Source organism: Aphis gossypii, chromosome X, assembly GCF_020184175.1.
Source record: "Aphis gossypii isolate Hap1 chromosome X, ASM2018417v2, whole genome shotgun sequence".
NCBI lineage: Eukaryota > Metazoa > Arthropoda > Insecta > Hemiptera > Aphididae > Aphis > Aphis gossypii.
Window position 1 is genome coordinate 27,372,613 of NC_065533.1, and position 26,318 is coordinate 27,398,930.

The following is a 26,318-nucleotide window of genomic DNA, read 5'->3' on the forward strand; positions in this document are numbered from 1 at the left end:
TTTTTTTTTTACAAAAATGTACTATGCTTATGCATTCTTTTTTATTTTAATATTTCATTTATTTTATTCATATGTTTTTAACACGTATTATTATTATATATTTATATACATTGTTATAATTTCTTAATATTTAATACTAAGAATTTAGGACATTTGAAAAGAATTGGTATGAATATATTTGTATTATTTTATTTATTGATATCAAATTTAATTAATCATATCCAATACGCATATAATTTGTATATACTTAAAAATATATTATGTTTTCACATTATATAGTGTTTATTATAATGATTTGAGTATGTGGTTATCAAATTATTTTTGTACAATTCTATTATCTTACCTATTATATTTTATTTTTACACGTTTGATATTTTATTAATTGTTATTATTATTATTTTTTTATTTTATTTTATTTATTTATTTATTTTTTTTTTTTGGCAGTGATAGTTAATTATCTGTATCTTCTCTTTAGTGATATGATTTAAGGCGCCTAACGTGGATTATATCTTCAGTTACTTTATTATCTAAAATTAGTTCGACTTTATAATTTAGGTCATTGATTTTCTCTAAAATTTTGAAAGGACCTCTATATTTTAGACCTAATTTCGGAGATTGCCCTACTTCTGAAAATGGAAATTAAATAAGAACTAAGTTTCCCGGATTAAAACTAATTATTTTATGCGATTTGTCATGATATTTTTTTTGATTTTGTTGAGTTACTGACACTATACTGGGAATTTTATTACGTATTTCATTTAATTCAATTAACGACTTTTTTATATCATATGGTAGATTATTTGGAATTCGTTTATTGTCGATTGGAAAATATAGTTCAAAACCATGCATTAAATAAAAAGGACTATATTTTGTACTAGTTTGTGGAGTAGCATTATAGCTTAACGTTACGTATGGTAAATAGTAAGATCATCTAGATTGATTATTATCTTCTATATAATTTTTTAGTGAAGTAGTAAGCACCATTAATTTTTTCGACCAGCCCCTGTGATTGGGGGGAATAACTTGTTGATAAAACTTGTTTTATTCCTAAATTGTTACATATATCATTTACGAGTTTATCTTTGAAATGAGTACCTCTATCAGAAGAAAATATTTGAAAACATCCCCAATAAGATACTATTTGAATGATAAATTTAACTGTTGATTCGGCGGAGGCTGAAGCAACAGCTTTAGTAAAAATAAATTTAGTATTATTACATTCAGCCACTAATACGTATTTCTTTTTATTGCTGGTAGTTAAAGGATCTAAATAGTCAAACGTTAGCCTATCTAATGGTCTATTTGATAATTGTATAAATTGTAATTGACCTATTGGTTTGCCTTCTGATTTTTTATTTATTTGGCATTTATGGCACGTTTTTATAAATTCATTGGTGTCTTTAACCAAATTTTCCCAGTAATATTTATTTTGTATTTTATGAATTGTTCTTGTATGACCTCCCTAACCTGTATGACCTCCCGTAGGTGATCCATGATAAGATTTTAATATATTATTAATTAAAGGTTTTGGAACTACTAGAATTGGCACGACATTTTTAGGGGGGGTAAATTTTTTGTAGTATAATATTGTATTTAATAGTGTAAATCTTCGTGTTTTTCTTTTTATATTTTTAGAAATATTTTTGTTATTTGGTTCTATAATTGTTTTAATTATATCAGAGCAAAATTTGTCTTTAGTTTGTTCCTTTTTTATATTGTCTAAATCTAAATTTATTTCTGTATGTTCATTTTCAACTATTACATCAATTTTATTAACTGCATTTCTAGATAAAGCATCTGCTATTAAATTCTCTTTACCTTTTTTGTAAATTATATCAAAATCGAAATCTAATAATTTAAGTGTTAATCTAGCTATTCGAGCAGTAGGAATTTTTAAATTTTTGTAGTATTGAAGACTTATGTTGTTGCAGAAAACAGTTAAGTGTCTTCCCCATAAATATTCTCGGAAATAAGTTATTCCAAAACACAGCCCTAAAAGTTCTAGGGTAGTTGATGAATATGTTTTTTCATTAGCCAATAACTTACGCGATGCATATCCTACTGGATGTAATATATTATTATTATCAGGTTGTTCAATATAGGTTCCTAAACCCGTTATTGAAGTATCTGTTGTTAGAAAAACATGTTTATCGTCATCAAAGTGTTTTAGAAGTGGTTCAGAGATTAAATATTGTTTTAATTTTTTAAAAGATTCTTCATGTTCTATTTGCCAGTCTATTTTTTTGTTATCTCCTTTTATAAGTTCAGTGAGGGGGTGTGCTATTTTTGCGAAATCTTTTACGTGTTTTCTGTAATATGAGCACATTCCTATAAATGACCTAACCTCTTTTTGAGTTGTTGGTTGTTTGAATTCAGTTATTGCTTTTGTATTTTTATCCATCGGTTTGATACCTTCACGAGTTATTATATGGCCGAGTAATTCAATTTTGTTATTAAAAAAGAAACATTAACTTGTTTTAAGAGAAAAATTTAATTTATCCATTATTAATAAAGCATTATTAAATTATTTAAGGGTTGTTCAAAGTCTTTGCCATAAGATGCTAAGTCATCAATGTATATTACGAGAGATTTATATAATAATTCTGAAAAAGCTTCATTCAGTTTTCTCTGAAAGATACTTGAACTAACTTTTAGGCCTTGTGGGATTCTGATGAACGTGAATAGTCCATGACAAGACGTAAATGCAAGTTTATGTTGGTCTTCTTCTTTGACAGGTAATTGAAAAAAACCATTATTAAGGTCAAGAGATGAAAAATATTTTGATCCTTCTAGAGCTCTTAATAAATCTGTAGTTCTAGGTAAAGGATATTGATCTGTTTCTACTCTATCATTTAGTTCTTTATATGAAACTATGAGCCTATAAGATCTTTTTTCCTTCTTTTTTACTAAAAAGGCCGGAGCTGCAAATTTTGATGTTATAGGTCGAATGATATTTGCATTAAGTAATTTGTCTAATTGTATTTTTAATTCTTCACGTTGTTGAGGGGAAACTCTGTGGGGTGCATTAAATTTATGATCCGTATAATTTTGTTTTAATTTTATTTCGCATGGATCTATATTAGCACATTTTATGTATGAGGTGTCAGTTGTAAAAAGGTGAATGAATTTTTTTAATAATTCAACTACTTTTTTATGTTGATATTTATCGAGATGTTGGGATATATTAATTACGGTTCCCTCATTATCCATAACTATTTCTTTGTTATCGTAATTATTCGTAATTGTGTTTGATATTTTTGTGTAAGTATTTACTGATTTAATGTTATTGTTATTATCAAGAGGTTTTTTGATATCTATAAAGTCATTTGGAAGTGTATTATTACTGATACTATTATTTTTCTTAATGTTATTTATTAATTTTTATAAAGGCGGTATGTCATGATGACAATATGTTTATGTGGTATTTTGTTTGATGGTTTATCTGTTCTTGTCCCGGGGACCCAATGCGTATTTTTATTGACATTATACAAAACGATTGCGGGCCTATTATTATAATTTTTCTTTTGACGGATAATTGCTGTTTTATTAGTGTCATTGTAAGTATAAGTATCGTGATTATAATAATCAGCGATTGCGGCTAATTCGTCATCAGACATCCAATAATTAGGCAGCTGTGTAATATTCAATGATTGTAAGATATCTGCTATAGAAGTAATTTTATTTAATTTGTTATCGTTTAAAGCATTGCATACAGCATAAATGCCACAGTTTCCATCGCCTGCTACATTTTCTCCGGGCTTATAACTTTCAAAAATTGATTTAATTGTATTACTATCTTTTATATCAATTTTCATATTATGATCGTCATTTATTTTAATTATTTTACTCATATTATTATTAAGATTATTATTGGGTGTTCTTATTTTATCATTGAAACTGTCATTAATATTATTTGATTTTTTAATTATTTTATGAGAATGGTAATGGTCGCGTATTAAATTTATGACCTTTTGATGTTCATGAGTTTTCCAATTATTAGTTATATGTGTTTTATCTTTATGACAAATGAGAAGATCGATATTTGTATTTGAAAATTCTTTAAAAATTGATTGTTTAATGACTGCCCAATTACATTTGTCTACACCTGAGGCAATTGTAGGAATAGCAATTTTGAAATCATGTAATTTTTGCATTGATTTTTTTAAGTTTTGAATAGTGAGTTTTATGTCATCGTATTTAGGTTTATGAAAATATTTTTGTTTTGTTACTAGGTGATAAATTATTTTGTTTCCGATTTTTATTGGAATTGCATCGCCTATTTGTGGGTTTAATTTTTCGAGTTGAGGCGTTGTGTTTCCAAATGTTGTTTTTATACGAAATGCTATTCCTTTAGATATTTTTAAGTCTGCAGATATGCAATGTGCAATCGAGTAGTTAGAGTCTACAAGAAATATATCTGCTATTTTCTCTTTAATATTATTAATATTTGTTTTAGATATATTAGTATAATTTTGTATTGTGATTGAATCATTTAATAATAAAGTGTTATTATGAAAATTGATAATAGCCTTATTGCTGTGTAAAAAAATATTTCCTATTATTATATGGCACGTTAAATTTTTAACAATAAATACTGATGTTTCAAAATCATGAGAATTGATTTTAAGTTTAATTGTTGTGGAGCCATAGACAGTTAATGGGTTATTGTTTGGACCTGATAAAATTATGTTTTCTTTAATTATTTTATTTTCAGGGGGTACAAGCGTGTGTCTTATACAACATATATTGGCCCCTGTATCAATAGTTATAGGTACATCAATATTATTAAGTTTAGCACGAATGAATAACGGTTCAGAAGTATGATTAATTTTGTAAGTAGTTACTGGTTTTTCAACTGACGATGAAGGGTAACAGTGAGTGTCAGAAAAACTGTTTAACGTTTAACCTATTTATTAGTTTTTTTGAATTGAAAATTTTCTACAAGTTTGTGCTGAATGTCCTATCATATTACATAATTGACAATTAATCGGGTTATTTTTAAATCAGCAATTTTCTGTAGAATGATTATTTCTAGAACAAATTGTACATTGCATTTTATCATTGTTATTTGAATTATTTTTGTTTTTAAAGTAACAAAATTCCGTGGTATGATTATTTTTAAAGCATATATTACATTTTTTTATATTGTTATTATTTATATTGTTGTTTGGTAGAAAGTTACGATTCTTTTTAAAATTGTTGGGCCTATTAAGATTATTATTTTGAATTTGGGGTTTTATAATATTTTCCATTTTGTTTTTAAATTTATTATTATTTTCATTAAGCAGATTTATTTTCTCATTGAATTTATTTGAAATTTGATTTAATTTATTGGTGATTATGTCAGTTTTTATTTCGGAAGGCGATTGATTTGTTTCACCCGTTACCACAAATTCTACCATTTCGTTTTTTCTTATATTGTCTTTTAATAATTTTAGTGTTGAATTATCTAATATTCCAATGTATCTCGCAATATTTGGTTTAAGGCCCTTCATTATATATTTAGTTATTTCTTGTTGGGCCATTTCAGAATCTATACGTCTACAAAGTGATTCAATTTCATTAATAAATGCCATAGGTAGTTCATCGTCTAATTGTTTTCTTTTCTCGAGTCAAAATCGAAGTATATCTTTATGAGCATTGTGCTCGAATTCATTTCGAAGTTTTTTTTCTAAATCAGCCCAGTTATTGAAACTTTGATGTTCGATGTTTTCATAAAAAGTTAGTGCTGGGCCCTCTAAGAATGCAGGTATGTATTGCAATTTTTCCTGTTCAGACCAGCCATTAATAGAAGCTGCTCTTTGATATTTTTTTATAAATGAAAATTATCAAAACTTAAATAATCAAAGCGAAACGAATAAAATGGATAGTAAAAAACTCTATTTTAAACCTAACATATTTTCCGATTCCTCATCTGATAGTATAGATGCGGTATATTATGTATATTATTATTTATCTATACTATCAGATGAGGAATCAGAAAATATGTTAGGTTTAAAATAGAGTTTTTTACTATCCATTTTATTCGTTTCGGTTTGATTATTTAAGTTTTGATAATTTTCATTTATTGTTCCGAAATCGTCCAAGAAAGATTCACCGTTTAAATATTTTAATAATCTATTTTTGAGTTCTGCAACTGTTCCCACACTATTTAAATTTCTTTTATTTAATTCTAAAATTAATTGAGGTTTCTTAAATTTGTTTATTCCATTTGATAGTGAGACAAAAATTGGTTCTCCTATTTCATTTTCCTGATCACTATTATTTTGTGATATTTATGAAAATTTTTTTTTTTTTTTTTAAATACTCTAACCGTCTAACCGTACTAACCAGACGATCTGCATAGTCTCTTACCGTCCGTACAATGACACAATGATAACGCAATTGGCCGCCTGAATGGCAGACTGGAGTTCTTATAATATGATATATCAATGTGTGTGTACAGAATCTTAATGGCTAATAATTATTACAATTATTTTCTTATATACTTTAAATTTAAGAAAGATATGATGGCTTAAACGCACATCATTACAGTATTTTATAGATATATCATATCAAATAGATAATTATAGAAAGTTTAGATTTATAAATGATCAACAGAATATTGTAAATTTTTATTCACTAGTTGTTCTTATTCCCTAAAAAATTGCATATTCACCATATATTATACGATTTATGTACTACTGTACCACAAAAAATGTGTAATCTGAAAAAATATTAAAAAAAAACTTTAATTCATTATTCGTTTTAATAAATACATAATGGGTGTATATGTGTATACGTTGAGTAGTAATGTCACGTCCATAGAAAAAAATTAGAGGAGTTCGGTTTTAATTTTGGGTGTCGCGCTCAGTCGACCAAAGTGATAATCGATTATAAATCGATAAGGATGTACATTTTCCAAATATATTCTATTCATTTGGCTGTATAATAATAATGTCAGGATATTTCAATGAACCATTTCGCAAACTTGTCCTACAAGTCACGCTCTATTTAAATTATAAAAGAAAACATTTAAAATGAAAGTGTTGGAGACCCTACGCGTGGTGACAAAAACAAGTACTGCATGACGGGCTTCAAAACCCTGCGTGGCACTATTAACAAGTCACATCCAAGGTTCAATAATTTCTACGTGGCACTATATTGAAAACTGAATTTTATGTCTTGGTGCTTAACTTGTTAATCTTAATTGTATTTGGTATTTATATGTTGTACTTATTTCTTTTGAACTAATCCATTTAATTACTTTGTATCAGTTGATGTTTTCCAATTTAATGAAAACTCAGGATACTCAGGATCTTTGTCACTGTCATATATTTTTCTATCTGGATCATCTTCTCTACTACTTAATAAAATATTGTATAATATTATCTCTAGAAATATCTATGTTCTACTTAAAGTAAAAATATACAATAATATTAATATATTTTATCATATTCATAATAAGTGTATGCAATTTCAAATGAAGAAATTAGATACAGGTCTATAAATATAGGAAAACCTATGTAGATATAGATATATTTTTTCCTGGACGTTTATTTTCTGACACCACCTTACATGTTACAAAAATTAAAATTAAGTAGGTACGAGTAGGAAACTTGTGATTACAAGATTTATGACGTCTCCTGATGCTCGAAAATTCCAAGTAGAAGTTTTCACTTTAAACTGTCTTGATGTCATGACAGTAAATTCATTGCCTAACCTGTACTGTCAACTATTTTTTATTGGGTAAGAGCTTCCATAAGCTAATGTCGTTATTATATCATTATGTAGGCCGCCGATTTATTTTGGTTTTTTTTAGATTATTGTGACATAATATTTTGACTTTGTGGAGATCAGTTTTTAAGACTTATTTTATTAGTTTATACCAGAAAAATACAACAATTTTTACTACCATTTATTTTGAGTAGAAACCGTTTATAATAACACCGGTTGTAATGACATATTGGGTGTAATGACCTTAGATTGAAAGTCCCTGCAAAACTCCTATATTACATGAACTAATGTGTATTGATTATTATGACGTCTGTGTAATGGCTATTCGGATGTTATGACAGTTATTTTTGGTTATATTGGAAAAATTTAGTCCAAAAACACATTTTGAAGAGCTAAAAAGAAAATAGAGTGTGATTTTTATACAAAGTTCAATCTAAAATTACAAATTTTTTCAATAAAATCTTGTAAATTATTTAATTTAATTAATTTATTTAAATGTTTTTATCTTTACTTTTTTTCTATATGTATTATTGAAATTACAATTTTTTTTCATCATTTTGGTTATAATAACAAACGGTTATTAAGACCTATTAAGCCCCTTAAATGTCATTATAAACGATTTCTACTGTATTATAGTGGATTCCATACCAAGTACTATTAGTAAAGTAAATGCAGGTACCTGGAGGTACCCTGCAGGTATTTAGTCGTATTAATCTTTGCTATTCTTATGTGAAACATTAAAAATGTATTAGGTTTAAAAACAATAAATTAATTGTGTTTAAAGTGCATATAAATAATTACATTCTTTTATAAAGAGTAAAGACACATAATAATTATAATAAATGTTATAAATGTATAATGTTTTAAAATTTTTTGGTACTTATAGCCCTAAATGAATTGTAATATAATTTAATATTTAATTTATATAAATTTCTCATAGATCAATTGCGGTTCTAATCCACATATCATTATCAGTATAATATAAATTACGTGACAAATTAATATTCTGTATGATATTTACGTACAGTTTATGTTATAAATTTTAATATTGGTGGTATTAAAAAACCAACGGTGGTTCCGATTTAACATTATTTACACACACAAATTTATATATTATATATACAGAGTGGTTTACTAAGTATTCATTACCTTATTTTTCTTCTCCAATACTGCACTATAATTGCAGTTATTATTAAAAATCCGATTTTGGAATTTTTTTATATATATATATATTTTAAAGGTCATGTTTTCAAATGCTTAAGATTTTTTCATTACGTAAGGGGCATCCAGTGGTTGGTACAATCTTCTGTTTTTCAAATGAAGAAGCTCGCTTTATTAGGTATATTATGTTATTCACAAATTGTATATACCTACCTAATTCAAAATTAATATAGAAGATTGTACCACCATCTGAACACCCCTTAAGTGTAGTACAAAATATTTCAAGAATTTTAAAATATTACGATCTGTAAGCAAGTATAGAATACCATTATTATATTATTTATGTATATTTTTAAGAGTTCTAAAAACCGGTATTAAAATATTTTCATTATTGAATAAAAAAAAAATTCGAGTGAGCACTTGCGGAATCGTCCTGTTTACATCATCGTGTATAATCTGCAGTTATAATATTATCAATATAACGACTTTATAATGTCACAATCGGCGATTTGAGAGAAGCTGTTATAATGCGGCAAAAGTGATAATGCAAAGATAATCATTATCATTAACGATGACACGTCCGGCGCCGCACTTTGATACGATCTCAGTGTGAGTGTAGCGATTGCGTTCGAACGTTGGTTTAACGTCAAAATCTCTCGTCAGAAGCTTTTCCATTGGGTAAAAATACTAAGTGTTCGGGTGCGTGCCAAGCAACTCATGAGTGAAGCTACGACTACGGTATTGTAATACGGTATACTAAGTACTATAATCGTTTATAAAATTTTAAGGTCGTCGCAGTGCCCCGTCAGATCAGTGGTAAACGAATGTTATGACGTATCGCACGTGATCGGTAGGCGTAAGAAACCCATCCGAGTTCATCTTCACCGTCGAGGATAACCATTAGGATTGGTAGAAATCGATGATTCATTTTTTCAATACCTTTGTATAATATACATGTAGCTAGTTTTCGGACCATCGTTTTTTTTTAAATCATAACGGTTGTCGCCCAGGCGAGCACCAAGACGAACTGAACGGGTTGTGTATGCTAATACTTATTTTTATACCTAAATAATAAAATATTTAAAATCAAAAAATGTTGAGTTATTACTTAATAGTATAACAATAGTATATAGCCGTGATAAGTTTTATTATTATATAACGTGCGCGGAGAGTGCGAATAATAATATTTCTATAATAGCAAATTGTTCATTTTCAGACGATTTTTCTCGTGTGAAGCTCAGCACTGCCATGATATTATCATAACGTTTTGAACGCGCGTGTACCTGTGCCACGATATTATGTTTTATATGCATATAAAATAATATATAAAGGCTTAAGGTTTTTATAGCGTTCTAAACCGTCTATCAAGGTCTTTTTGACACATTTTCCGTTACGATGCAGACTACACTCACGTCGATCAGTTTTGACGATCTGCTATCCGGTTCATATTCCGAGCCACCTCTCACCGAGGAGATCGACTGGCTGACGGATTTGTATACTATGCTGACGGACGCGGCCGAACAACAGCAACTGAGTGATCCTCAACAGCATAGTTCAGGCATTCTGTTACCGAGTGCTCAAGAACCGTATACTGCCACGGGCGTAGAATTCAAAATGATTGATGAATACGGTCTACCAACCACTGTTGCGACTTCGGTGACCATGACCGCTTCAGCCGTTTATCAGCAACAACATCACTCCCGTTTCAATTTCCACCAGCAACAGCAACAACATCAGCATCATCAGCAACAGCCAGCGTATCACCAGCACCGTCATCACTTTCCCGGTGAGTTGTTGCCACCGTATCAGCAGCCTCCCGATTCCGCCGATCAAGGCAACACAGCGTCCGTGTTTGAACAGATGTTGGATCAAGTGGAAGTCATTTTGCCCAAACAATACCATCAACAACAACAACAGTCGCTGCAAGTAGAGATAGCTACCGCTGAGAAGCCACCGCCGACGCCGCGGCTAACGGCCACGTCTTCGATGATTGACACAGCCACCGATCCGTCCGCTAGGTAAGACAGAAATCTTATTATACTGCTATAATGTTATGTCCTATAGGCCATAGGTCAGAAGTCTCACTTGAAAATGGCAGTTAATGTTAAAATGGATGGAATTTTTTGGCATGCAGACGGGAAATTTTTTTTTAATTTTTTTTTTTTTTGCGCACTATTTAATTCATATTGTAATATTTAGGAATATAACTTACGGACTACGTGATAGTATGATACAAACATAAACAAATTTCTTTTTTCTCTTTTTAATTTTTTTCGCTAGAGTATCGATAACATTATATCATTATATAGCACTGTTTCCAACGATCGATGATACCATACAAATCTGTTGTACCTATACTACCTATACGCATTTTTGGTTTGTGGCCACTGTTGGAATTCGAAAAAAATATAGCTATTCAAAAAATGCTTTATATAGAAGGCTTAATAAAGTTCATAGTTATAAAAAGGACATTAAATTAAATTACTTAAAATACCTACCAAGACTAATACTAACAACAGATATTTACTGAATAAACAGACAAAATAATTAAATTTGCGTACATAATATATTATTTAAGATGTATAATTTAATGTCAATACAAATTATATAGAGTAATCAAACATTATTTAATTATGTATTATCTAATGGCTATTGGCTGCTGATAAAATATTTGTATGATATATAGCAATTTTATTTCCAAATTAAAATCCATAAATCGATAATGAAAATATTGTTTGCATTTTTACATAAGCGATTACAATAAAACACATTATCAGTCAGAGTAAATAGATCTGCATAACCATTACTATAATAAACCTTTTTATCACAATGTAGAACGAATTAAAAAATAATATACCTATGGTAGGTATGTGTGATATTTATGATACGTAGGTACGCTTTCGGTCGGGAAGACTTTCCACCGAGTTTCCTTGGCTATAAAATAATAAGACTTCAGCGAAACAGTTTTTACTTCTCGTAATCGCTTTAATTTTGAGAACCCACAACAATAAAATTAACTAGGAATTTCTGGTAAGATTCGCATCTCTCCACTCTCTCGTTCACCGAAACTTGTACTCAATCTCAATATTCCACGTACACGCTGACTGGAAAACGTCTACGCTCGCAGTTTTTCAAATCAAATTCAGAGCCTACATTAAATTGTACATCGTATACCTATAGTTTTTATAAATTTTATTATTGTGCGATACGAGTGCAAAGCGTGTTTAAAGTTCATTTTTCTTCTCTCTCTCTCGCACACATTGTCTATATCTTATTCTCTGCTATTCACTTTCTAATACCGTCCAGGTTTAGGTTTGTCGAGTGCGTATGTCATCGTTTTTTTTCCTATTCCAGCAGCGTGTCGCCGGAAATGCGACATTACATAATAACGATGTTGGTATCCTTGCCCGTTGAATGTTCGGCGCCCACATCGGATGCCGCTTCTATTATGCTACAGAGTACCACCATCGCCGAGGCTCCGTCTTTGCCGTCCTACTTATGCTTGGTGTGTGGTGACGAGGCCTCGGGCTGTCACTACGGGGTGATCACGTGCGAAGGTTGTAAAGGTAAGCGCCGACACGCGTCGAATCGAATAATTAAGTATTTCAGATTTTATTCGATTTGCGCTATCATAACGTTTAGTCAACACAAGTCTGTATTCTGTATACGTTTATTACGTATGTAGGTATTGTTTTATTTTAGTGTGCAAAAATGTAATTATATACACATTGAGTGACCGCCTTATAATGTCTACACATTAGGATCTCCGAGAAAAAAATATTTGTAATTTCGGTTCAGTAATGACGGGTAGCGGAAACTGATGTCTACAGTTAAAGATCCATAATTATAATTGAAACAAAACAATCTTCTTAATATTTTAATTGGCTTTGCTGCGAATAAAGACTGCATGCGACAGCTATGGATCGATTGCTCTTATTAAAGTGTAATAGTTTTATTGGTTATATTGTCATTTAAAGTAAATCATTGTCATGCGATAACTTCGGAGCAAGCCAATTATTTCAGTATTTTTCTGATATCGTTCTCAGTTGGTTTGATTATTATATATTTTTTCAACCATGAAATAGGATTTTAGTTTCCGTGAAAGCAGTCCAAAAGTCGAAATGACGTTAGAGTATTTTCAAAGATACAAGATTTTCAAAAATTTTCACTAAAATGAAAAATATAGCTCCGAGTACAACCGATGATGAGAACACCGACAAAAATCTACTCTACTGTAACTAGATAGAAACTTTAAAAAAAATTCGATCATAGATCAGTTTACTGAAATATTAAATTATATGAATTAACATTGTAAAATACTAAATGCCACCGCTTTATTAAGTCGCGATAATATTATTTCGTAGTGATTAACCATTACATTTTACTGTCGTGTAGGATTTTTCAAGCGGTCCATTACGTTGAGCATCAAATACAATTGTCTGGCCAGTAACAACTGTCCGGTGGACAAGCACCGACGAACCAAGTGCCAGTTCTGTCGATTTCAAAAGTGCCTGCAAGTGGGCATGATGAAAAGGATGGTGCGAACCGACTCACTGAAAAGTCGTCGTGGCCGGTTGCCACGTCTAGTTCATTAGTGTTATGGCACATTGGATTAGAGATTACCTGTATATTTCTTTGCAGAGGTTTATTTTTTAGGATATTTGATTTTTTTTAATTATTTCTATTTTTATGATTATAAAGTACCTAATTTTGCAACACGTTCGTTTGTTTATATACTTCTTTTGTGTGAGTGTTTGTGTGTGTGTGTGTGTATTAATGAAAATATACTGAAAGACCTACTAACAACTATTTCAGCTACTTTTGCTGAAGCAGTGAGGCAGCAAATTTATTAAAAGTTATTGGTTCACGGAACAACGAATTATGAACTTCGTGGTGCTGTCTGTTTTCATCGTGGTAAGAGTGGTTTAAGGACTTCAATTGGGCACTATACAGCATATGTAAAAAGAAGCAGTGGTCGTCAATGGGAACTTTTCGATGATATAACAACCATAGTGTGTGAATTTTTGGTTTATACAGTTTGACAATTTATTTGTTGTACCTTTTATTATATTTATTATTTTAACTTTTATAATTATTATTTTAAATATTTAACAATAAATAAGAATAAAATTAATATTTTAAAAATGTAATTGCTATGTAAGAATTTTTTTATAAGATAGATACAAAAAAAATATAATGCATGATGTACAAGTCACTACTCATTATACCTCATTATACTCACTAACATCATATAGTTAATTCAAATTATAACTATAATATTTTACTTTTATAATTTTATATTTTATTCTACAGGAATCACGTTTCTTTGGAGTTTTTGAATGTGGCAGCTGTTTCGTCACTGTACTTATATTATTATTTTTGTTTAATTATATTACTAATTGAATTAAACAATTTTTCCCTATAGTAGAAATTAATAGCTATTTCTAAGAAAAACTTCCACTGACTTTAGGGTCCTTCATAAATAAGCAATGCGATGGTTTTGGTATCTATTCTTAAATTATAAAAATGTATCATAATATTATATTCAGATTATCATAAAAATCATAGTATATTGTGTTATACTATAGTATTAAACCATATTATGTAAGAGATGGCATTGATATTAAGCCATTGAAAAGTAAAATGTGTAATGAACACTATGAATAATATAAAATATAAGGGATCAAACATAAATTAACATGACGTTCTTTGTTAAAAATTCATTGTTAGATATTTAAACAGAATACAAAAATTTCCGAATTTTCAAATTCAATATAGAAAAGACAAAATGTTAATTTAAATTTAAAATAATATCAACATTTAACATACTTCAAAAAACAACGTAAAACATGTAGCATCATAAATAATAAATTTGCACATACAAAAAAAATACACTTTAATTATATTATATGATAACGATTTGATACTCTGGGAATATGCGATTTGCCGGGCGAGAGAGTGACGTGCAAATTCCGGGTCTACTCGTGCAAATTCATGCTAATTACGTGCTAAATATTTGCACAGGAATTATTCTGATTTGCCTTTATTTATGTTTGGTGGGGCTAGTGAAATATTTCTTCAGCCCCCCATGGATATTTTTAGATTTTACGCACAATCTAAAATCGTGCAAATTACAAATATAGTCGTGCAAATTCATGCTAATTTCATAAAAAAATTGTTATTATAAAAAAGTGGGGGGGGGGGGGGGCTGGAGAAACGTAGGTGTAGATATTCTCATAAGAGCACTTTTTATTATTATTTAATATACCTAGTGTAATTTACTCACGATAGTGCTGTCTGTTTATGTAACAATATCTTAAAAATTAAATATATTATGAGAATATAAATTTTGTAACTAGTGATTTTATTCTATGACAAAAAAAAAAGTAAAGATTTTGCTTAAATATGTTAAGTATTAGTCGGACATAAACAGTTTATGTATAGTTACTACTTTACTATAGACTAAACTAAATAGTTCATGTTGGCAAAAAAAGAGAAAACTAAAAGTACATTCTTAAAAATTATTATCAAAAATAAAATAAAAAAATAAAAAAAATACAATAGATATTTGCGAGTGTTGTGATCATTATAGCTGTGTCACGGTTTCATTTAGAGCCATTTATACTTGATCATGTCCGCGGCTTTCTCGGCAATCATTATAACCGCCGCGTTGGTGTTTGCACTGACTATCGTGGGCATGATCGATGCGTCCACCACCCGGAGTCCGTTGACGCCGTGCACCTGGAGCTGTGGGTCTACCACAGCGGTTTTGTCCCACTTGGGGCCCATCTTGGCAGTACCCACTGGATTGTTCATGGACACGGTGTATTGCCGGACCATACATTCCCAGTAGGCGTTAGTGAGTAGCAACAATTTAGCACAATCGGGGAATGTTATGTTGTGCAGACGGCTCCCGTACTGACTGAACGGCGTGGTTTTGGCCATTGCTAATACAAACTTGATTCCCTCCACCAACGTCACTATATCTTTATGGTTCGTCAAGTAGTTGGGCAAGATCCTTGGATGCTCGAATGGATCGGTGCTCCGCAACTGTATTTCACCTCGGCTCCTGGGTCTTAACAACATCTGCAGGTATAGGTGAAACATTGATTATCATTACAGTGATGGTCAAGAGTAATGAGTTGGGATATCATTATGTATTATATTATTATTGAACTCCAAATACGATTTGTTTGCGTTAAATATATACGAAAAACTGAACAAGGTTTACTAAAGAATGTTCAGAATTTTATCACTATAAAACTAATGAACATATTTCGGTTATACTTGTAATTTTAGATACCATATGAAATATATTTTTTTCTTAGAAAAAAAAATACACAAGATTTTAGTAAAATGTAATTCTTCGGACAGCATTTAGTTCTAATTAACACCGAGAGCAATCTGAGTATTAAATAATCCATGTTAGGACTATTTGACACACGATTATAAAGCTATATGAAACATAATAAAAATAATTTGAGAACAATTTTATTTAATCAGATGAATTAATTGATTAGTACCTAAAAATTATAAACAGTAAAAAATCTATAACAAATCTGAAGGGACCAAGAGATTTATTTCGTTATAGAGAGGGTTTTACAATTTTTAAATTATTTATGTATAATGGTATATATCTATGTATTATTATTTACCATACACATTATTATTTTTACAATACATGAGTATTTAATCACATATTTGTTTTTTATTAAATTATTAATTATTATTTTATACAAAGTTAAAGTAGTTTGTTACTTTTGTTTGAATTTGTATTATGAAACATAAAATATTGCTTTGTTATTGAGAATGATCAACACGCTATAGAGAATGAATTGACTAGTAGGTTATAAATCAAACCAACCATTATAATATAATATTTACGTTGTATGAAGTGTTTTGTTATAACGTGCTTCATTATAAAGAGTTTACTCTGTATTACTAATACGTAGGTATATAAAATAATCAATACTCTTGTATGAAAACATTTTGATTAAACCTATGTATACATTAATCTCATTAATATATTATGTGGTATTGTGGTTTAGTCAACCTTGATACATTGGATACATTGTATGAAAATATTAGGTATATAGTATTTTCGTTATTTATTTTTAAGACATTTTACTCACTGGTATAGCAGACCAAACTTCTTCATTGTGAATTGGCTTATAAATGGAATTATAAATCTCTTCTTTCAGCCCATGAGCTTTCCATAATGGTACACCACTATCAGAATTGGTGGAACCAGACATGAACTGTAACCCTATATCTGGTTGATCGAACGATAGATTAGCGTATTTGGTATTAATAAACGCCAATCCCTCGACACCACCCATGATCGTCAATGGCCCTTCGCCCATCGATGCATAGTCTAGAATTGACAGAGTTTTTTCTGCTTTCTGTTGCGTTAGAGACACCTATGGAATCAACAAAAAAAGTAATGTAGTTATATTTTAACTCGCTGCAATGTTTCTTTAATATTATAATATTTTCATCTGATAAAAATAAAAATTTTTTTTATTAATTCTAATTATTATAATATTACCTTTTCGTTTATCAAAAATGTGAGACCACCGAATCCAATATGGTCTTGAAGATTTTGTCCCACATCTAAATCGGCTATAATTGGTATACCCATTTTTGCTAGATGATTTATAGGACCTATTCCCGAAAGCATAAGTAGCTGTGCAGAATTAATGGAACCTGCAGACAGCAGCACCTCTTTTTGGGCTTTAACGGTATACAGTTTGTTATTCTTCATCATTTTGACGCCTGTCGTGATTTTTGTATGAGGATCGATTATCAAACGTGTGACATGAGTGTTTATGGATACGTGTAGGTTCTTTCGCAGTCTGGCTGGTGCTAAAAAAGCTTTTGCCGTACTGCATCTGGTGCCTCTTCTGATGGTACCTTGAGGTATCATAAAACCAAGTTGATGTTCACCATTTATATCGCGGATATTATAGTCCATTTCACGGCCAGCCGCGATGAACGCGTTGGCCAACGGTGTTTTATACGGCGCTTCAGACACCGTCAGATAGCCGCCAATCGAATGATATGGAGACTGGGTTAGAGACGGATTTTGGTTGTCTTCTGATTTTTTAAAATATTGGAGCACATCATGGTACTCCCAACCTGGATTACCTTCTATGGCCCAATTATTATAATCCATTTGGTTTCCACGTGCATACAACATATAGTTCAACACACTAGACCCACCTATGACTTTGCCCCGTGGCCAATTGCAGCGCTGATTTTCCATAGCTGAAATATATATGTAATATGTATAATATACATTGTATATATACATAAATATATCTATATTATATTTTTATGTGTATTTTGTAAATTATTGTTATTAAATACACTATTATATGTATATATTATAAAATGTTTATAATAGATATTTTTAACATATTAAGAGCAATGAAGAATACTTTGTAGGTACATTAAATGAAAATATAATTGATATAAAGTTAAAATTTCTAGTTTTATGTTATATATTCAAACCAGAGAGGAACGATTAATAAATTGATTTTATTATGGTGTCTTTTTTATTTTTTTATTTTTGTGTCTTTAATCACCTTTCGGATTAGTAAAAAATGTTTCAATACTTAACTTTAAGGATGATTTCTGATCATAAATTGAATTTAGTTTACTTTGGAGATTCAAGAGTAAACAATTTTTAATACTTTCTGTACACAATAAAATTGTACGTATTTATATATATTTAAGAATTGCAGCTAAAGTTTTTTATTTAAACATAAAGCTTAAACATACAATACAAGGTTCTTCATAACTTGCTTATTTACCAATTAAAAAACATAAAAAATGTATAGTCACAATATTTTTTTAAATCGTTTTGTTAAAATGTTGACAAAATTAGTCAGTATAATTTTGAATAAGTAATTCATTTGTAGATAATTTTTTTTTTCTATCTTGGATATGAAAACTTAATACAAATTTTTGCTCACAAAAATCTTATTACAGAGCGCTCTTCACAGCTCGTGGGAGCAGCGGTTATCACGAACATTATTATTTGATTACACTGATAAACGACCTCTATAGTACGCGTCACGAAAACGTGCGGATGATCGCCGCTCGCCCAGTGGCCATTTCTCGTTAGTGATATCCAAACTGTTCCAAAATGTATAGTACCTGTCAAACCAGTGGCACGCACTTGTAATAGAGATCAAATATTGAGGCCCACTGGTTTTTAGAAAAATCGACAAATGGCGCGCTGCGGTCATCCGCACGTTTTCGTGACGCGTACTATAAATCAAAACAACTGAAATAGCTTCACAAGCTATATACATGCACTAGTTTAACTATGTTCCGATGCGTCATTATTAAAATATAAGCAAACCACCCTTACTTTTCGAATATGCCTTATATTATTTATAGTATTACTCACCCAAACATGCTGTATACTGAGTTTCGGCTTTATATTGCCAATCTAACTCAGAGAGTTGTAAGTTGGTAGCCAACAAAGGTACGTCTGATAGTACCGTTTCATCTCCACCAGCTTCAATTAGTAGTACATTCCAGTTTGTATTTTCTGTCAATCTATTCGCTAGCACCGCACCTAAGTAATAATTATTTTTTTAATTTTGTATTAAATATATTTAATTTTGAAGAAACTATTAAAGTATCATGATAAAAATATTATAGTATCTTAAGTTAATATTTTATATTATATTCACCTGCCGATCCAGCTCCGACTATAATGAAATCGTATTGGCGCAGAAGTAAAGATCCAGGCATATCTATGATCCCTGAACCAGCATACTTTTTGTCGTTATAGAAATAATTAATAGTCGCAAACAAAATAGGCAAGAATGCCACTTTTGATGCACTCTTCACAATCGCTTCCATGGGTATCATTTGCATGGCATTCATAGTGTAAGAACACAAGCAAAGATGTAATACATACACTCTACTAATATAAATTAACGATTGTGTAAATTTGCTCGTTATATTGTTATTATGGATCCACTTCTTTATAATCTAAGGGCTAAATTAAAATATGCTAAATTAGGTTCTCATATTGTATATTTTAAATGTGATTTCAATCTTTAGTTTTAATATTTTACATTTTTACAACGATATGTTACTTTAATGCTTATAGCTCTTAAAAAGTTAAAACCTAATATTTTATGAATACATTTTTTCTTTTGTAAAATAAATTTTTAAGTATCGTCAAGTCTACTTATAACTTAGGTATACCTATTATACTTATATATTTAATATTTATTTTACCACAAATTTCAATTAATATCTAAAGTAGAATCTGTCTTTACAAGGATTTGTATTTTTACCATACATGTATACATTAAAATATGGTTTAATTTACCCCCTGCAATCGAATTAAAGTCTATTTTATGGTTTTTTTGTAAACTAAATTTCAAATAGATATATTGCATGTGACGGAATATAAATCATAGGTAAAATTAAATTGTTTATCTAATATAATATGTAGACGAATGTGTAAATGTGTCCGGTCAATATAATACACTTTATCTAACGTATGATAACTGATAAGATGGGCGACCCAGGCACGCATGACTTCACCAATAAACAATTAAAACCATGAAATATAATATTTAAGTAATGGACTGTATTCCTTAGATATGTACCTATATTATATATGTATAACAACGCATAAAATACAAATTACAGATAGTCTTTAATGGGTCGAACCACTCTAATTTAATATAATATACTTTCTTAAACGCAAATACGTGAATCTGACCTGAACCGAAGTAAAAAAAAAACGCAACAAGTGGAATCAACGTTGAGTAATATTACTCCGTATGTATAAGATGATAATATATTAATATGAATCCCCAAACATGTCGAATTATAACATACATACAATAATATATTATATTATATAGTAGGTACAATTCGTTAATTGTATACGGCGTCGGAACGAGACACGTGTAGGTGGTGGAGGCATAACCGTGTTATCGATGTTATCGGTGACCGATAAGTTATTATAAATCATGAAGACTATAATAAGGAGACCAAATTCCGCTTCGGATAACGTTCCGAAATGAGTCTCACAATTAAATAAGCCACAGGTAGCACTGTGTATGCTAAAGTTGCTACTTTAACCCATGGAGTATAGGGATTATTCACATTTTTTGTAAAATATATATGCATTATTTCGAACCATGACTGTTATAAAGTTTATAGCTCGTAAAATTATGCATTCATAGTCCATACATGTGCATATTTCATTTTTTCCCCATCAATAAATGGTACCCATACAAATACAATGAATGCAATCATGGCCATTATACTATATTTAGCATAATATCTAAGTTGACCCTATGATAATTAAATCAAAGTATTACTTAATTTAGTACCTATTATAGATGTTATAGGTATACCTACCTACTCATATATATATATATATATATATATTTTATACGAAATCTTGTTACGCGCCTGTCGTGCCTGAGTGTAAGACAGGTTATTCTGCTTCTCATAAATTTAACAAAATTAATAACATCAAAAATAAAAGTGTTTTTCTAGCTCCAAATGTAATATACCAGGGTCTCCAACCTACGGCCCCGGGCCGGATCCGGCCCGCCAAGCTTTTTGCACCGGCCCGCCAGTTAATTAATTTTTGATTGTTTTGAAATATAAAACAAATTTTGAATTATAAAATAAAAATTATATAAATAAACATACATTTTTAAATAAATCTTATCTATTCTTATTTATTTCTCAATTTCATAACCTATCTATTCCTAGATAGACAACAATTTTTTTTTTTTTTTTTAGACACATTCTAAAATTTTGGCCCGCGATGCCAAGCGTATACCAATTTGGCCCACCGTAAAAAAAGGTTGGAGACCCCTGTAATATACTATAAATAAATACATAATATTAAAACCTACTTATATTAACAATGGTAGGTATCGTAAAAAAAAAAATTACAAAAAAAAAAACAGAAAGGTAACTAAAATACAATAAATATGTATACTCTAGGCACATCATAACTTGAAATTTTTTTAAATATAATATTTTGTTTGGTATTACAAGTTTTCATTTTCATTTCAACTTTGTATTCAAAGAATAAAAATATGCTAGCATTTTGCATAAAAGTAAGTATTCAGTTCCCGACATTCGTAAGAGACTATATATAGGTTATAACCTACTAGCAAATACTGTAAATAGTATTATAAGTACCTATTTGAGTAATGAACCGCAGTGTACAGGGTATAAATAACAAGTTGTTAATCTATTAGTGAGTAATATTGATAGTAACTATATAATAATAGGATTATTTATAAAATAATGAAAATATCTTCATGAAATATATATAATATGCACTTGTACGAATGCTTAATTTTACGAATTTAATAAAAAAAATTTATAATGAGTTATGGTTCGAAATAACCATATAAGTATATAATAGCATATTACGTATTAAAAAAAAACGCAAAAAACGTGAATAATCCCTATACTACACGGGTTAAAGTAGCAACCTTAGCACACGCAGCGCCACCTGTGGCCGTTTAATCGTGCGACTCATTTTGGTACATTTTTTCATGCGGCGGCCGTACTAGTTAAGTCTCCTTATTCTAATCTTCATGTAATAAATAGCTAATAATTGATAACATATTTGTGTGCATATTTTATAGTATCAAACAATGTTAATTATTTCAAAATGATAAAATAAAAATTGAGTGTTTAATACACGATAAATTGCATATGTTTTAATCGATGGCAATAATTCTGATATAAAATGAACTAGGTAGGTAATTTTAACTATATGTTAAGTCTAATGTACCTATAGTATACACTGTATACAAAAAAGAATATTTTTGATAAATTATGTACCTAAATCTAGTAAAATGTAGTTCCCTATACTTAATAATGTTTTTTATAAAAGTATTGTAAAATTACTTTTTTTGGTTTATGATGGCAGTTATATCTAAATAAATTAATGATTTCGAAAAATGTTCTATTTAGTATTTTTTTTTTTTTTTTGTGGCATAGGTTATAATTGATCAATTGATTTTTCAAAATGTTTCTACCTTTTTTATTTTTATACATTTAACCTTTGTGTGATTTATAAGGTCTATCCCAATGTTCTAATACTGACGAAAATATATGGAAACATGGCGATTTCAGAGTTATATAATATTCTATTCTACGAGACCTTTGTAATTTTTCAGAACTTGTATTGTATTTTGTATAACTAACCTAGTTCCGCAATACAATTTGAAATACATTAATGTTAATGTCAAAACATCAATGTTTTAATAAAAAAAATAATAAGATATGACTAAGTATAATTAGTTTGATGTGTAACGATGAGTTGTTGACATGACGTGTGAACATTGAGCGCCCCTATTTTTTTACACTACAAACACACACACACATAAACTAATGGTCACAAGTTAGTTACTACTTTCACGTTATAGTACTACACACAAGTACTCACTCACTTAATATTACAGTGCCGTAATTAGAGGTTGGCGAAATGGGTGTTTGTTAAGGGCGCAGCAAAGTAAAGGAGCGCATTTAAGATAAATTAAAATTGTTTTTGGCATAAAATCTATTTTCTCAAAAATCATTTAAATTTATCTATTATTAATTTATTTAATTAATCCAAAATGATAAGAAAACGACTAAAATATGGTTTTGTCCGAAGTCACCCCACATATCCGAAATCATCTCATTTGACGGTATAATTTATTCTTGACTGATGTATGAAATGCACATCCATATAACAGCAATTATCTCATTAACACTCAATCAACATTTATCATTAATGTGACTCATTAATATCTCAATAATTTACAAATATAACAGTATTTTGATTAACATATAAGAATGTAATATAATAATATTATAAAAACTATTCTCATAAAATGAAACAAAAATAAGCATTAAAAAATAAAGTTCGCCAAGTTCGCCACGAAAGGTAGTTATAGCATTATAAGTTTGATATTATGATATTTAATATCGAAAAGTAAATGAGGGAATTTCAATAGTACCTATAGTCTGTATCTTTTAATTTATTATTATAACATAACATATATAATATGTATATATATATATATATATGAAACATGATGTGATTATTTCGTCAAAGATAATATCTACTTTACAATTAGATAGATACATAGGTAACATTTACAACAAATAATAATTTATGAAATTTTGTTATTTGATACTTGGATATAAACTTAATTTAACGATATGTATTGGTAAATTATTTTTGGTATTAAGTATAAGTGTATGAGACAAAGTAGTCTCTCCAAGGGTATGGATAGAATACGTGACTTGATAATAATAATAATTTTAAAAAACAATGACGAGTAGTTTATGCCATGAAAAATTATCAAAAAAATTACTTACTCACAAGCCACAGCGGTACAGCACTAAAACTACAGATGGTTGGATATATGCGTGGATTTCACGGTGTTGTCGACTCGAAGGACTGTTGCTTAAATGAAGAGTAAATAATTGCAGATAGGTAGGTAACCGAAATGTATTGCCGTAGCTCACAAGCGCTGCCTGTGCGGTAAAGACCAACTATCGTCCGTAATTTCAAGTAGCGCCCTGCAGGTGGGGTCAGTTTTTGGATCAGCATAATACTCTTAGTGGAATAACGGACTGTGGCGCGCAAGTGGGGGTGTGTGAGATAGGCAAAGGGAACTCTCACAGGTAGCCGACCGACTCTTGGCGCCAACATATCGTTTTTGACTACGTTGCAAAAGGTAGAGGTGAAGTATTCAGAAAAATATAAAAAATTAAAGTCTTTTTAGGGCGTGACTGCGCCGTAAAGCGATATATTGTTACAAAAATATAATATATAGAATTTGCGTCGTAAGGCTATATATTGCAACGAAATTTATTTACATAAAATCATTGTAGAGATCTAGTGACTAGGCGTAGGTACATAGTTCGCCTTTCGTCGGTCGGAGCTCAATGCTGCTGTGTGCAGTTTGCGCAGCGTTAGGTATACGCTGGCAATTGGCAAAGCTTGGTGGCGAGCGCGTTCGAAGATACGGTCGGAGAGGCCATCTTCGAGACATTTGCTAGTGTGTCGTGGTCGCTTTACGTTCGCGTATTTTAGGATTTACTTTATGGGTACGCAAAAACGTGATTTTATTTATACGTGGCTGTGACATGATATGTTGTGGTTCGATTCGGCACGGAGTGCTAATAAGAAGCTCGGTGTTGGGGCACCTTTGGTCGCGTGTGGCTCGATCGGCCGCTGTGACAAAAAGAGGAGAAAGATTTCGAAGTCAGCAAGTCGTAATTAATGACAATAATAAAAACGAATACATTAAAGTTAAAAAAAATTATTATTAAGAAGTAATCATATATGTTAATATAAAATAATTAAAAAATAATAATAATAATACAGTAGACACGCCCCTATGCCTTTGGGATTAGCATAAAGTGAGTGTTATACTTAAATAACCGAATAAATCTTATAGACGGAGTGAAAAAATAACTTAATTTTTAAATTAGGTATTTATGAATTTTATTTTATAATATATTTTGCTTTTACTTTAATCTACTTTAATAAACATTTAACATTACATATTACTTATTGGTAAATAAACAAAATCACATAGGTAATACGATAACTGCGATACAATTTTTTGTACATACACATTACACACATTATAAAACATGAATCGAAATCTGTAATAACCAACAAAAATATGTAATTTTACAAAACCAATTTAAACTAAAATGTAAAATTAATTATATGTTGCAGTCAAAATTTAAATAAATAATTCTTTAAATATAGGTACCTATTGTAGCGTGTCACGTACGAGCAACCGTTATGTTGTTTTGAAATAAATGTGTACACAGATGAAATATTTTCTAAGTGTTTTTTATTGGAAAAATATTCTAAGTTCAAACAATTAATTTAATTAAACTCTGAAAAATATTCTAAGTCCAAAAGATATAATTATTGAACTGGGTGACGTGAAGGTGCTCGCTCTAACTATCTGGTGGATCACGTCTAAAATGTGCCTATTCAGGGCCCCCTTATATATCATCCAGGAACTCCCGCGGTACCTGCAGGTCCCTGCTGGTCAGTGCGCATGCATCCGCTTCTTCCCACGCCTTTGCGTCATCCGCGCGACGCTTGTGCGTCAATTATATATCTATAATATCCTGTTGGGTAGGAAGCGCACGTGCGATGATACGGCATGTGATCATGAACGATGCCGCTACATAATATAATTTGATATAATATAATGTTATCGATACGGCCAGCGTTTCCTGCAAGCTGCTCCGCTGTTACTGGTGGTTGACAACTGTTATAAGGTTTTTTGATTAGTTTTTACCTTTCATTTTTAGTTATAGCCCAATTATAATAATATTTGCTACACCCCTAATGTTTGGTTATTGTTGGTTATGGTATGGAATTTATGTATTGTATTAGTATG

General features: G+C 30.0%; 2 protein-coding genes across 2 annotated transcripts; one reads left to right on the plus strand and one right to left on the minus strand.

The window, feature by feature from the left end:
• Nucleotides 1-10,144: 10,144 nt before the first annotated feature.
• On the plus strand, nucleotides 10,145-13,514 carry LOC114131769 (probable nuclear hormone receptor HR38). Its single transcript, XM_027997070.2, has 3 exons — nucleotides 10,145-10,895; nucleotides 12,232-12,443; nucleotides 13,273-13,514. Exons 1-3 carry the CDS (start codon nucleotides 10,273-10,275, stop codon nucleotides 13,470-13,472), a joined length of 1,035 nt encoding a protein of 344 aa, XP_027852871.1. The 5' UTR covers nucleotides 10,145-10,272; the 3' UTR covers nucleotides 13,473-13,514.
• A 1,596-nt stretch (nucleotides 13,515-15,110) lies between these two features.
• On the minus strand, nucleotides 15,111-25,337 carry LOC114131770 (glucose dehydrogenase [FAD, quinone]-like). Its single transcript, XM_027997071.2, has 6 exons — nucleotides 24,262-25,337; nucleotides 19,584-19,894; nucleotides 19,295-19,465; nucleotides 17,426-18,144; nucleotides 17,010-17,297; nucleotides 15,111-15,963 (listed from the first exon to the last, which is right to left on the minus strand). The coding sequence occupies exons 2-6, from the start codon at nucleotides 19,777-19,779 to the stop codon at nucleotides 15,487-15,489; spliced, it is 1,851 nt and encodes a 616-aa protein (XP_027852872.1). The 5' UTR covers nucleotides 19,780-19,894; nucleotides 24,262-25,337; the 3' UTR covers nucleotides 15,111-15,486.
• Nucleotides 25,338-26,318: the final 981 nt, after the last annotated feature.